The 13,720-nt window shown below is 32.5% G+C and overlaps 1 protein-coding gene across 2 annotated transcripts in view; it reads left to right on the top strand.

The window, feature by feature from the left end:
* LOC102804386 (zinc finger MYND domain-containing protein 10-like) overlaps window positions 1–2,563 on the top strand; it is an 84,715-nt gene extending 82,152 nt beyond the window's left edge. For both annotated transcript variants that reach the window (XM_085497280.1, XM_085497281.1), the window contains 2 exons: window positions 669–794; window positions 2,275–2,563. In XM_085497280.1, the coding sequence (XP_085353406.1) occupies window positions 669–794; window positions 2,275–2,371 (223 nt within the window). In that variant the 3' untranslated portion in view covers window positions 2,372–2,563. The remainder of the gene's footprint in view (window positions 1–668; window positions 795–2,274) is intronic.
* Window positions 2,564–13,720: the final 11,157 nt, after the last annotated feature.

Below are 13,720 nucleotides of genomic sequence, written 5' to 3'. Positions count from 1 at the left end.
TGATTGATGACACTGAGTTTATGCTCCATGCTTAACAGTCAACCATTAAGGGAAGACTTGATTGAAACAGACATACCACACTGTCCTGTGGAGAGAACACACAAGGCAGCTGTTTCACATGAAATTGAAATATCATTAATGTTTGCTGGGACTATTCGTGGGTGCATGCGTGATTTACCTTGGAATGTGTGTTGAGCCAGCATGTCTACAGTTGTCGTAATTATATTTTCTGTGACTGTCAACTATGAATGGTAGTGCAAGTAACAGTACAATTCTACTGATCAAAATAAAGATATTGTCTCAAATGATTAATTGTCGCCACATATAAAAACAGATGAGAGGTCACGAAAACAATGCTGTTATTGTACCTGGCTATGGGTCTGTAATTTGTGTAAACAGAAATACTCCCATATCGTGTTTTTCTGGTAAAACAGCCTTGCTTGCACTTAAAAGAAGGAAAGTGAGCAATTGTAGTCCATTACCAGTAGTAATTGAACTTTGAAAAGTACTTTTTTTGCTGCTGTTAATGAAATTCTTCTGTCATGTACACTGACACAGCTTCATCAGTGTCCTTTCAAATGTGTCAGATTTTTATTCAATTCACAACTCGATAAAATTCTATAAATGCTGCAGACATATTTATTTACTGCACTTTCCGCTTTTTCCAGGTTTGCTGAGACTTATAATTTTGATGTGTTAGAGGGCCTGATCACTGAACCCCCTAAGTGTGGTGTTTGTGGTGAATCAGCAACAAAGAGATGTTCTAGATGTCAGAATGAGTGGTACTGCAGAAGGTATGTACTGTTTAGCCAGTCTGGTGGTGGGACAACATTGATGATTCAATCCCAAACCACTCACATAAATACCAAAAACTCTTCAAAATGTTGATAGATTTATTAAATAATTAGTTTATGTTTTTAGAATACAAAATAACAGTGAAATCTTAATTGGTTGAAATGAGTGAAAATATTTATTTAAAAAAGTTAGGTGAAATTCAAGGTTCTTGGTTGCTAAAACAAAAATAAACTATCAAAATGCACTTTTAGGATATTTCACGGGCAAAGTAATATCTTGCAAGTCAGTAAAATATATTTCAACTGTTGTCAGTGGCAATTCTGTTAAAAATGGTTCAACACTCATTTCACTTTTTAAAATTTGCTAATTGCTTCTTTAAAAATCTTGCCAATAGTCTGATGGGATAATTACGAAATCATTTCCATAATGTGGTGTTTGTGATCGTCATTATCGATAAATTTTCTGCAGTTCTGACTGGTTAGTGCATGCATGGCCTTCCATGTTGAAGGACACAATAACAGGTCAATAAACATGGCATGGCAGACATTGTAAAAATTTGAATTTTACATATACATGAACAAAAATTATATCAAAAAGTTTTTTGTGTATGTTGTGATTAGCTAGGTGTTCATTTTTTTGTGATTTTGTTTTGTCACAATGTCCCAAAGAGACAATTTTATAAATTAGTATTTATGCTGAACCATTGGCAGAAAAGGAAAAAGCAAATCAAATTTTGGAGTACCAAAAAACTGTGCAATCAGTCAAAATTAGTAAATCATGAACATCTGCAAACTAATTATGTAGTTAAAGTTTTAGAGGAAGCCAAGATTACACAATATGCACAGACTTCAATGTTTCTGTAAATCATACAGTGACTTGTATTTTTACTTTGTAGTATTGTGTTTCAGAAATAGACATAATTTGGTTAAATTTAAGGAAAGTGATATGGCTTTAACCATTTATGTTTTGATAAATGCACACACACTACTTTACCATTGACTTCTTATAAAAAAAAACATCTGTTAAATAACTAATAATATGAGGTTATTACAAGAATACCTCAAAGTTTGCATGAAGACAGTACAGCTGAAGTATCAACCAATGCGCAGCGGAGGTCGATGCAAAGGCGTACTGTCTGAGTGCATATTTTGCGGTATCCTCATAATAACCTTATTATTATACATCTTTTCCTCCCAATGATACACCATAGGAAAGTCAAAATCCAAAAAGTTTAGAACAGAATCGGCGAACTTCTTAGTGTGGTGTTCGGTCAAACCCTGATGGCAGCCATGTTTGTTTTGTATTATTAGATGCTTATGCGTGTAATCATTCCACATTTGGAATTAACATTTCCTTATATGGTAGGATAAAAATACCCTGTAAAATACCGCAAAATTACAACACGCTGTAACTTATGGCGTTACAGTGACAGATGTATAATAATGTGAAAGAGTTGAATATCTCTTCCTTTTTTTACAGAGAGTGTCAGGTGAAACATTGGCCCAAACACAAACCAGCCTGTAATCTTCTTGTTGATGCCCTGAAAAACGAAAATAAAAGTAAAGAAAGCAGTTGAAACTGATACTCAGATTACAGGCTTTAATATGGGACCAGTAGTACTTATTTTTATTCATTACTTCATTGAAATTGTCACTTATGATCTCTGACATGTTTTGATCATTATGTACACACAGTATGCAAACCAAGTTTATTTTTGTATAATTATATATGTATCAGAAAAACAATAAATGTATGTTAGTTCGCTAAATTACAGTTGTGTTTGTGTTATATTATCACATTGCAGGCAATGTGTAGACATAGAATTTTGGACAGTTTCTGAACAATGTTACTATTGATATTACAATTTGTACCACAGCTGTATTCATCTGGCCAGTGGTGATTGTCATCAATACATAGTGACACAAAGCCATCTATGATGATAAGCAATCAGTATTCTCCCTTCAGAACTGATCAAATTATTATTTATTTTAGACTAAGTTTATATAACAACATTATACCAAAAAAAAATGTGACAATGGCAAAATAGGTATAAATGAATCATTTTTCTAGTGTTGCCACAAATGAGATGACCAAACTAGGTCACTATCACACAAAGATGCTACTAAAGTGTTCATAGACTCGCAAACATCAATAATCTTGTGATTTATCTCAACAAACACAAGAAGGTGCATAGAGCTGGCACTGTAGTCAAACCTATGGCCAAATAATTTTCAAAAGACATTGTTATAGCAGAGAGTGAAGGTGAAAGATCATGTACTTGCATTCAAATCAATAGATTTTTAGACAACTCATTGGATCATGTTGCTCATGAAATAGTTGCTCCAGCTGTTTAAGGCCATCTTAGCATGTAAAATCGGGTAACAAAAATTGATTACACTACAAATTTGGGTAAGTAAGATATACTTTCACACAACATCCTAAATAGGCAAAGCGAAGCCATACTAATAATTTATAGATATTATCAGGGTCCCTGTTCTAGTCACAGCAATTACCAAATTATTTCTTTTTTCTGTAGCTTTTCCCCAAAAATACATTATCTGGGATTTAGATTTGTTGAAGCTTAATTTCCATTGCTCTGGAATTTTGGTTCATTTCTAACATAGTTTGCCGGTAATTGTCTTTACTGTGTTTCAAAGTAGGCAAAATTGGATAGGTTTTATGATGAACTGATTTTAAAGTAGATATAAACAGTACTTCAGTCAGATGTAGTGTGCCCTTGTTCAGAATTTGTGTAATGAATTGTTTTCGTTGTCACAACATGGTAGGCACCACCCACAGTGTCATGAATATTATTCTTTCATTGGCAAATTGGGACTGTTTGTTCTTAAATACAACATTCATTCATCAGTGCTATAAAAAATCTACTCTTTTTAGCCCCTACCTGGACAAAGTCCGATAGGAGGCTTGTAGTTTTGCCTTCCAAGGTGATTTCTCAGAGATGGCTGGCGGATTTTTTTTTGAAACTTGGTACAAAGACATAATGGTCAACCATACATGTGCACGACAATTTATTTTCTGATTGGTTCAAATATGGCCGACTGGCGGCCATTTTTAATGCCAAAATTTGGTCCTTGTGTGTCAATCGTCATTTCTCACAGATGGCTTGACAGATTTTATTAAGACTTGTTACAAAGACAAAGAGTCCACCCATACAGTTGCACATTGTTTTACTTTTTAGCTCCGCTGTCGACTTTGTCGAGCGGAGCTTATCATATGAGTGATTGTCCGTCGTCGTCCGTCGTCGTCGTCCGTCGTCGTCCGTCGTCCGTCGTCCGTGTCAATGTTTTACTTTTTCGACTTCTTCTTGAAAACTACAAGCCTAAATGCTTTGATACTTGGTGTATATGTACCTTGGGTAGACCTCTCTTAGGTTTGTTCATTTTATGTTGATATCTTTAATTCTCTAATTTTGGTGAATATTTTTGTCATTTTTGGTAAAAACTGATATTTTCGACTTCTTGTTAAAAACCGCAAGTGCAATTGCTTTGATATTACATCCATAGGTACTACATGTGGACCTCTCTCAGATTTGTTAATTTTGTAATGATATCTTTAATTCTTTAATTTTGGTGATTATTTTTGTCATTTTTGGTAAAAACTGATATTTTCGACTTCTTGTTAAAAACCGCAAGTCCAATTGCTTTGATACTACATATATAGGTACTACATGTGGACCTCTCTCAGATTTGTTCATTTCGTGATGATATCTTCAATTCTCTAATTTTGGTGAATATTTTTGTCATTTTTGGTAAAAACTGATATTTTCGACTTCTTGTTAAAAACCGCAAGTGCAATTGCTTTGATATTACATATATAGGTACTACATGTGGACCTCTCTCAGATTTGTTCATTTCGTGATGATATCTTCAATTCTCTAATTTTGGTAAATATTTTTGTCATTTTTGGTAAAAACTGATATTTTCGACTTCTTGTTAAAAACCGCAAGTGCAATTGCTTTGATATTGCATATATAGGTACTACATGTGGACCTCTCTCAGATTTGTTCATTTTGTAATGATATCTTTAATTCTCTAATTTTGGTGAATATTTTTGTCATTTTTGGTAAAAACTGATATTTTCGACTTCTTGTTAAAAACCGCAAGTGCAAATGCTTTGATATTACATATATAGGTACTACATGTGGACCTCTCTCAGATTTGTTAATTTTGTAATGATATCTTTAATTCTTTAATTTTGGTGATTATTTTTGTCATTTTTGGTAAAATCTGATATTTTCGACTTCTTGTTAAAAACCGCAAGTCCAATTGCTTTGATACTACATATATAGGTACTACATGTGGACCTCTCTCAGATTTGTTCATTTCGTGATGATATCTTCAATTCTCTAATTTTGGTGAATATTTTTGTCATTTTTGGTAAAAACTGATATTTTCGACTTCTTGTTAAAAACCGCAAGTGCAATTGCTTTGATATTACATATATAGGTACTACATGTGGACCTCTCTCAGATTTGTTCATTTCGTGATGATATCTTCAATTCTCTAATTTTGGTAAATATTTTTGTCATTTTTGGTAAAAACTGATATTTTCGACTTCTTGTTAAAAACCGCAAGTGCAATTGCTTTGATATTACATATATAGGTACTACATGTGGACCTCTCTGAGATTTGTTCATTTTGTAATGATATCTTTAATTCTCTAATTTTGGTGAATATTTTTGTCATTTTTGGTAAAAACTGATATTTTCGACTTCTTGTTAAAAACCGCAAGTGCAAATGCTTTGATATTACATATATAGGTACTACATGTGGACCTCTCTCAGATTTGTTCATTTTGTAATGATATCTTTAATTCTCTAATTTTGGTGAATATTTTTGTCATTTTTGGTAAAAACTGATATTTTCGACTTCTTGTTAAAAACCGCAAGTCCAATTGCTTTGATACTACATATATATGTACTACATGTGGACCTCTCTCAGATTTGTTTATTTCGTGATGATATCTTCAATTCTCTAATTTTGGTGAATATTTTTGTCATTTTTGGTAAAAAGTGATCTTTTTGACTTCTTGTTAAAAACCGCAAATCCGATTGCTTTGATATTACATATATAGGTACTACATGTGGACCTCTCTCAGATTTGTTCATTTTGTGATGATATCTTCAATTCTCTAATTTTGGTGAATATTTTTGTCATTTTTGGTAAAAAGTGATATTTTCGACTTCTTGTTGAAAACTGTAAGTCTGATTGCTTTGATATTACATATATAGGTACTACATGTGGACCTCTCTCAGATTTGTTCGTTTTGTGATGATATCTTCAATTCTCTAATTAATTTATTTTGGTGAATATTTTTGTAATTTTTGGTAAAAAGTGATATTTTCGACTTCTTGTTAAAAACTGTAAGTCCGATTGCTTTGATACTATTCATATTGTTCATTTTCTAATGATGTCTTCAGTTCTTTAATTGAAATGTGCATTGCTAACAGCGGAGCTATCTCAGCCGATAGGCTGCTTGTTTGAAATGATCAAATATGGCCGACTGGCAGCCATTCTGATTGTTAATCATGGCTTTTGTCTGTCCATTGATATTTCTCAGAGATGCCTTGACTTATTTCAATGATACTAGGTATCAGTGAAGAGGTATACATATACATTCTACCTTTATAATTCATAGCCAACTATAATCACATCTGACAAGTGGGGGCTGTGTCATCTTGTTATTTAATGAAATAAAAAAATGACAACAAGTGATAACTGGTGTGATGTGTTGTTGATGTACAAAAACTGATTCAAGAGAGTGAGGTTTTGGGGCTAATCTGCACTGGCTCGGAAGGTTGTAAATGATTAGCTAGTTTGAATTTGCATAACAATTCTGACAATGAACGTGCATTCAACGCCACAAGTTTTTTTGTTTTTTTAGCCAATCAGAATTCATCTTCCGAGCCAGTGCAGATCAGCCGAGGTTTTCAACGATTTAAAGATATCTTTGCTTGGGTTGTTGCAGAAATGAAAAGCATTGGGTTTAACTTGTATCCTGTCCCCAAACAATCCAGACTTTAGTTTTCACAATCTCCAAAGGTATTCAAGGAGATCCTGGAAGATCTGCCATGTGGATAGATGTCATACATGTACATCTCTTACAGTAATCATGATCACATCTCTATTGGGATTTTCATTGACTGTCTTATTATTAATTAAAGAAATTGACAAGTATATTGCTACATGTAAGCTTGTTACAATGATTATAATAATCTATCATATTTTCTCTAATAAAAACACATTCTGTCCTGTAAATTATAGGAGAGATTCTATAGTGTAAACAAGTTGTATTCTAATATACACTCTTCTAATAGAGAAAATATGGTAATGGCATTATCGTCAAGTATAGCAAGATGGAGAATGGATAGGTTTACAACACATTTGTCAAATTCTTGAAAGTATACCATGTTTTTCCTGTAATTAAATGCACTGTAATGTACTACATTAACATTTTGCTTCATGTTTGTGAGTTCTGCACAGATATACACATACAAAGATTTCTGCACAGATATACACATACAGAAGCAAAAAATAAAATACACGCACGCCTATTGTAGGTGGACTCACTCAGTGTTTTTTTAATAGCAGTAATTCCCAGTAAAAATTAAAAGTTGGTAGTTTCCTGAAGCCTTTTACGTATCTTGTGTTATATTTGTGCAAACATCGTGTACTTTGGTGTGTGTGTGTGTCGTTATCAACATCATGTACTTTTGTACATCAATACCAAAATCGTTGACAAAGTATAACCCTCCTCAATAAAATGAACTTCACATCGGGCTTGTTAATGGCCTTGTCCCTTCTTCTGATTATCAAATATGGGAGGCAACAAGGTTATCACTTGGCACTTCCAGCCAAGACATATTTTTGGATAACTCCGGCTAAATGCAAACAACCTGCAAAACATTGGGCATAATAGTATATGTGAGAGAGCTATTCATATCTTTAATTGTACATTATTAAGAAACAAGAAATTCTAAAAAGTGCCTGTCAATCATTGCAGATATCACAGTGCTGTGTGTCAGCATGATGCACTGACTTACACACTGATACATAAACTGATTTTCAACATAGACAACTATTTTCCCACACAGACGACATTATAATAATAATAATAATAATAACTTTATTACACTACTAAAAACCTTCAGAGGGTTTTTGTATGGTAAGGAACATAAATACAAAGAAATAAAAACATACAATACATAAGAGATAAAAATAAAATGTTAGTAAAATAAAAGAAAAAATAAATTAACAAGACATGAAATGTCACAGTCCCCGTTATTTGATTATAAAGTTGTACAAGGAACAAGGAACATCTGCAAACAGGTGAATAAATATGTACTCTTTGTGGTTACAACTCATCATAAAGTGATTTGCGATGATCTAGTTTTGTACTGACAACTAAAAACTTCCACTGACCCATGTTCAGAATCTCAGAGTACACAAGTGCAACAAAACTATTTGTCATACATGTATACTTGCTCAAGAAACTGCATTCATAAATCTGAGTGAACCTTGATGTACATGACTTTTTTGTTAATCAGGTCTTAGTATATTACCAAGACCTGGGTTTGTTTCAACATCACCACTGGGCATCAGAATCATTCTTATGTTGCCAAATACGATTTGTTATTAATACAGTAAGGTTTATTATTTAAAATGTATTCATTGTACATAGAACAACATCTGTTAATTTAAACAATTGTAAAAGCTATGTTTTCAGAGCAAGTACATGTAATAATTAAGGAAGCCAGTAAAGGTTGGTCTGCTCATAACCTTCAATGGAGAAGTAACAATAATTGTTTGAAGTCTTTTTAGTGCAGTGATATTATTGCATTTCAATCATTATTAATGGGTATAAAATACTGTAAACCATTTAATTTTCACTTCTAGATATATTCAGGATTTTGTGAAATTTGTGTACAACATTTCAATAAAGTCCCTGATACTCCATGTTCTAGGAACCCAGAAAAAATTGCCTTGCGAAATTGAAGCAGTTCACAGCACCACTGTAAAAAAAAAAAAAAAAAAAAAAAATATACCCAGTAGGTTAAAATGAGTATAGTCAAAGACATACACATGTGGGTTCATAAGACATATGTCCCAATCTAAGTGGTTCTAGGGATTAGTATCACCAGATTTTACTCTCCGTGATTCAATATCAGTCCTATGTATAACGCTGTGTTGATTAGGCGAACTAATTGACAATGGCCCTACAGGTATAGCTATGGAATCACAGTAGTTTTGTATTCTTCTAGCATTTCGACTATGGAAAATTATTTGTTTTTGAAAGTGGCCGAATTATTAGAAGAAAAACAGAAACTATTTTTTTAGTATGAATTCTAGTAACTGAAATGCAGGATTGAAAAAGAACAAGACAATACGCAGGATTGATAAACCTTCAGCGAGCATTCCTGAAATTTCAGATCATTGGTACCATGTTTTTGGATACATTCAATGACCTAATACATAAAATCACATTTGTTATTGCTCAATCACTTGACCCTGTATGGCACAAGATTGCAAGCTTCTATCATAAAATTAGGTTATTTATTTGATGCAACGAAACATGCATTCACAGCAGACGGAAATTCGTTTGAGATATTACTGGATTTTTGTATTCAGTTTTCCATTTCAACCACCATCATCACTTAGTAAGCTGTGATCGCGCATTGGGATACTGACTGTGCATAAATGCGCAGTGTAGTGTCATCAGAAGACTGATTGTTTGAGAATATTTTGCACCATTACGCCATTTCAAATATTATATTAATTCACAGACAACAAAATTAAGATTTTCAATAACCACAGTCCCTAGAGGGACTGTGCAATAACATACAAGTTTTCCCACAGTTGATGATTGTATGGCAATTACAAGGCTTTGCCAGTTTTACTTTGGAAGAAGTTGAAAACAGGTAACAGGAAGGGGCTACATGACTACATCTTTTTTTTTTGAATTTTAACCAAGCATGATTTTTTTAATTTTTTTTTTTTTACAAATGTCTATTTCAGGGCAACAGAAACAAAAACAATAAATGTGTAGGTAGGCATTTTAACAATTACACAATTAATATTGGATGAAAACGTCATTACCGATATAAATCATAATCATAATTAAAAATAAGATCACATTTAATTTAGTCAGTTTTCATAATTAAATACATAATAACATGTACTTATAAATTTGAATAAGGTTCAACAGCCTTTTCATTTAGTGCCATTTTATACACCATAAAACCTCTGGTTCAGGTGTCACACTCAGAGAAGAGTGAAAGGCCTTTGGTTCATAGGCATCGCGAAATGTTGGTTCATAGGCATCGCGAAATGTTGGAATTGAATCCCCCCAAAAAATTCACATACTGTAACATGCATTACTTTTTTTATAATCTCTTTGATAACGATGCGCCTGAACTGGGACTAATTACTTTCTGTGGTTTTAAAAATTGTGCTCTTTAAGTATTTTGCTAAGGCTATATTATTCTCCATAATCTTTTTAAATATGGAATTCACATCCATTGTGTAAATATTTATTGCACACTCATCAAACAGTTTTTTTCTTTGTTCTATTATAGCCAGTACAAAATAGCAGGAAATGTTTTTCATCTCCTAATGCTTTAGTGTTACATTTATTACAGTGTCTATTTTCTAATTCTATTTTGGGCTTTGTTCTTCTACCTAATTCTATTTCTAAATTGTGATCACTCAGACGGAATTTTGAAAGCATTTTCCTGAGGCTGAAATTTGAAATGTTTTGCAAATAATTTTCCATATTATAACTTACTTTGAATAGTTTGTATGTTCTCAGTTTTGTTCCCATATTTTCATTGGTTTCACTGAAATTTAGTTCTTCTCTCCATATTTGAATATAAATCCAAGATAGTCTGAGTTTTACTTTTTTTAGTATTTGATTTCAATTTTCCATATTGTGATCATTTTTTTATTTTAATTAGATCATGTCCCAGTGTAGCATTAATATTCCTTACCCAGTTTGAATTAATTTTTATCATTTCATCCAGGGCTAATTTTAAAATGTGATTATCATGCAGACTATATAGTCTATGCCAGTATTTAATTTGAGCCAAATTAATTTTTAATTTTACTGGTAACCTACCAAGTTCTGCTTTCAAACCACTAATTGGTGTCATTCTACTCACTCCTAGGATAAACCTGTAAAAATGACTGCAAACTTGCTCTAAACTTTTACTGTCAGTTGTGATTTCATTGGCCCAGATTTCTGCACCATACATGAGTATAGGTGTAATGAATTGGTCGAAAATTTTCAAACTACATGTAAGTGCTGGTGAGATTATTTTGTGGTTTAAGACTGTTTGTCTGATGCTGAAAAGAGCCTTCATTGATTTATTTTTTAACATAGATAAGTTTGTTTTAAATTTAAATTTTAAATTTGGAGTAAATATTGCCCCTAAATAGCAAAACTCGCTAACAGCTGTTATGTCTTGGTTGTTGGTTTTAAAATTCATGTTTTTAATCAGTCTGTTGCTGCAATTAAATACCATGACTTTAGTTTTCTATATGTTTACTTCTAAATTCCAATTTATACAATAGTCATTTAATTTGTTCAGACAGCTTTGTAGGCTGTCTTCCGTTTCTGAAATAAATGCACGGTCATCTGCATATTGGATGCAATTTACAAGTTTCTCGCCCATTAGAACTGGTTTATCAATTTGATCTCCAAATAAAGCCTTGCTTAATTCCACAGGTAGACTGAAATCCATCAGTTTACCCTCTGACAATTTACTTTTATATTTAATATCCTTATACATAGATTTTATTATTTCATAAAAGTTCCCCGTAATACCAATGTTTTGTAACTTGAGAAAGAGCGCATCCCTCCAGATGCTGTCAAAAGCTTTTCTAAAGTCAACAAAACATGTGTATAACCGTTTTCCAGAACTGCTGCTTTTATTTTTATTATTAATTGTTTTGTCAACTGCTGTTTTTAACAGGAAAATTGCGTCTGTCGTTCTCCTGTCTTTCCTAAAGCCAAACTGCATGTCGGTAAATAATTTATTTTCTTCCAAGTATGTGGTCAATCTTTGATTCATTATGCCAGTAGATAGTTTTGAGAGACAACTTGTTAATGCAATAGCTCTATAATTACCAAGATTTAATTTGTCGCCTGATTTGTGTAGTGGAACAAGAATCGTAGATTTCCAGGTTGCAGGAAATTTTCCACTGTCTAGAATACAGTTGAACAGTTTCTGTAAACATCTCATCATTAACTTATTCTTGGTTTTCAACATTTCATTGGCAATGCTGTCATCAGCAGCTGATTTATTGTTTTTTTACTTTTCTAACAGCGCTAAGAATTTCTTCGTATGTGATATTTGAGTTTAGATATTGGTTAGGAATTTGTCGCATTTCTTTTTCTATAAGATTATTTTGTAACTCATGATTTTTAATGTTTGTTTTATTATAAAGTTTTGAAAAATGATCAATCCATTTTTTTCCGGATATTGTTGTGTCTTGATTTTTGGTCTTTTGATTACGTAGGCTTTTCAGCACAGACCAGTACTCATTTTGGTTGGCACTGTCCATATGTTCAAGTTTGGACACCAACATGTTTTTATATTCTCTTTTTTTGTATTTTATAAGTTTTGTATAATGCTTTTTAAGAATATAATATTGGTGTTTGATATACGGGTTGGTTGGTTGTTTTGTTAGCAACTTAGAGGTACTAATTAATTCCCTTTTTAGTGTAGAACACGACTTATCAAACCATTGTTGTTGTTTTGGATGTTTATAATTTTTATTATTTATTGTTCTTTTATTGGTTACTTTTTTAAGGCAATTATCTGCTGCATTAATTAATATTTTGTTGAATTGATCTGTTGGTTCATTGACATCACTGTCTTTAAATCATTGGCAAGGTAGTTTTTGAACATTGTTTCAAAATTTGAATTTTGTAACATAACTTTGTATTTTTGCTTTGCCTCAACATCCCAAATGAATTTTTTACAGTGCGGTTTCAATTTATCCACAAGCTTTGTGTTCTTGGTGTGATTGTAATTTACAGTTAGTGAGAAACCAATAGGGCAATGATCTGACAAGTAATTAATATCATGAATTTTAAGATAATCAATATGTCTGTGTAAATCCTTTGTGCTAATACAGTAATCAACTGTACTTGAACCGACCGGATTATGACAGGTAAAGTTGCCATTTAAATCACCTATCTTCCTACCATTGGCTATTAAAAGATTATTTATTGTACAAAGATCAACTAATTGTTTGCCAAACTTATTGTTAGTTTTATCTTGGGTGTGCCTTTTTTCGAAATTTTCTAAAGCGTAATTATTTGCAGTGGGTACATGAATGTTATCTTCAAATGCAATGTAATCAATTAGATTTCCAGTGCGACTATTGAAATCACCTGTTATAATTACCTGGCCCTGATTGGAGAAAACTGTTATTTCTTTTTCTAAAATGCCAAAGTAGTCAACATCTAAGTGATAAACATAATTTTCGGGTGGAATGTATATACAACCCAAATAAATATCATTTTCTAATGAGAAAAATTCCTTGTCCAATTTACACCAAAGGAAGTCGTTAATTTCAGACCTTATTTCACTCAGCCCTCCCCTCAACCCTGATTTAAACAAAATTGCCACTCCCCCAGAGTTCCTCCTACTTCTAGCTGATTTGCATTTTCTGTTTCTGCATTTTCATTTTCAACTATCTAATACATCTAATGAACTACTATTACTACCTAGACTACCTAACCAAGTCTCTTGTAAGCACAAAATATCAAATTTCTTTAAAATAGAAGTAAAATCAGACTCTACACACTTAGCACCAAGGCCGTGAATGTTCCAACTACCTACATTAAGATTAGTCTGCCTAATACTGTTGACAGTTGTTGTTTTCATCATTATTCTATT

This window comes from Saccoglossus kowalevskii, chromosome 3, assembly GCF_978046115.1.
Source record: "Saccoglossus kowalevskii chromosome 3, keSacKowa6.1, whole genome shotgun sequence".
NCBI classification, from domain to species: Eukaryota; Metazoa; Hemichordata; class Enteropneusta; family Harrimaniidae; genus Saccoglossus; species Saccoglossus kowalevskii.
This window is presented reverse-complemented; position numbering and strand designations above follow the sequence as displayed.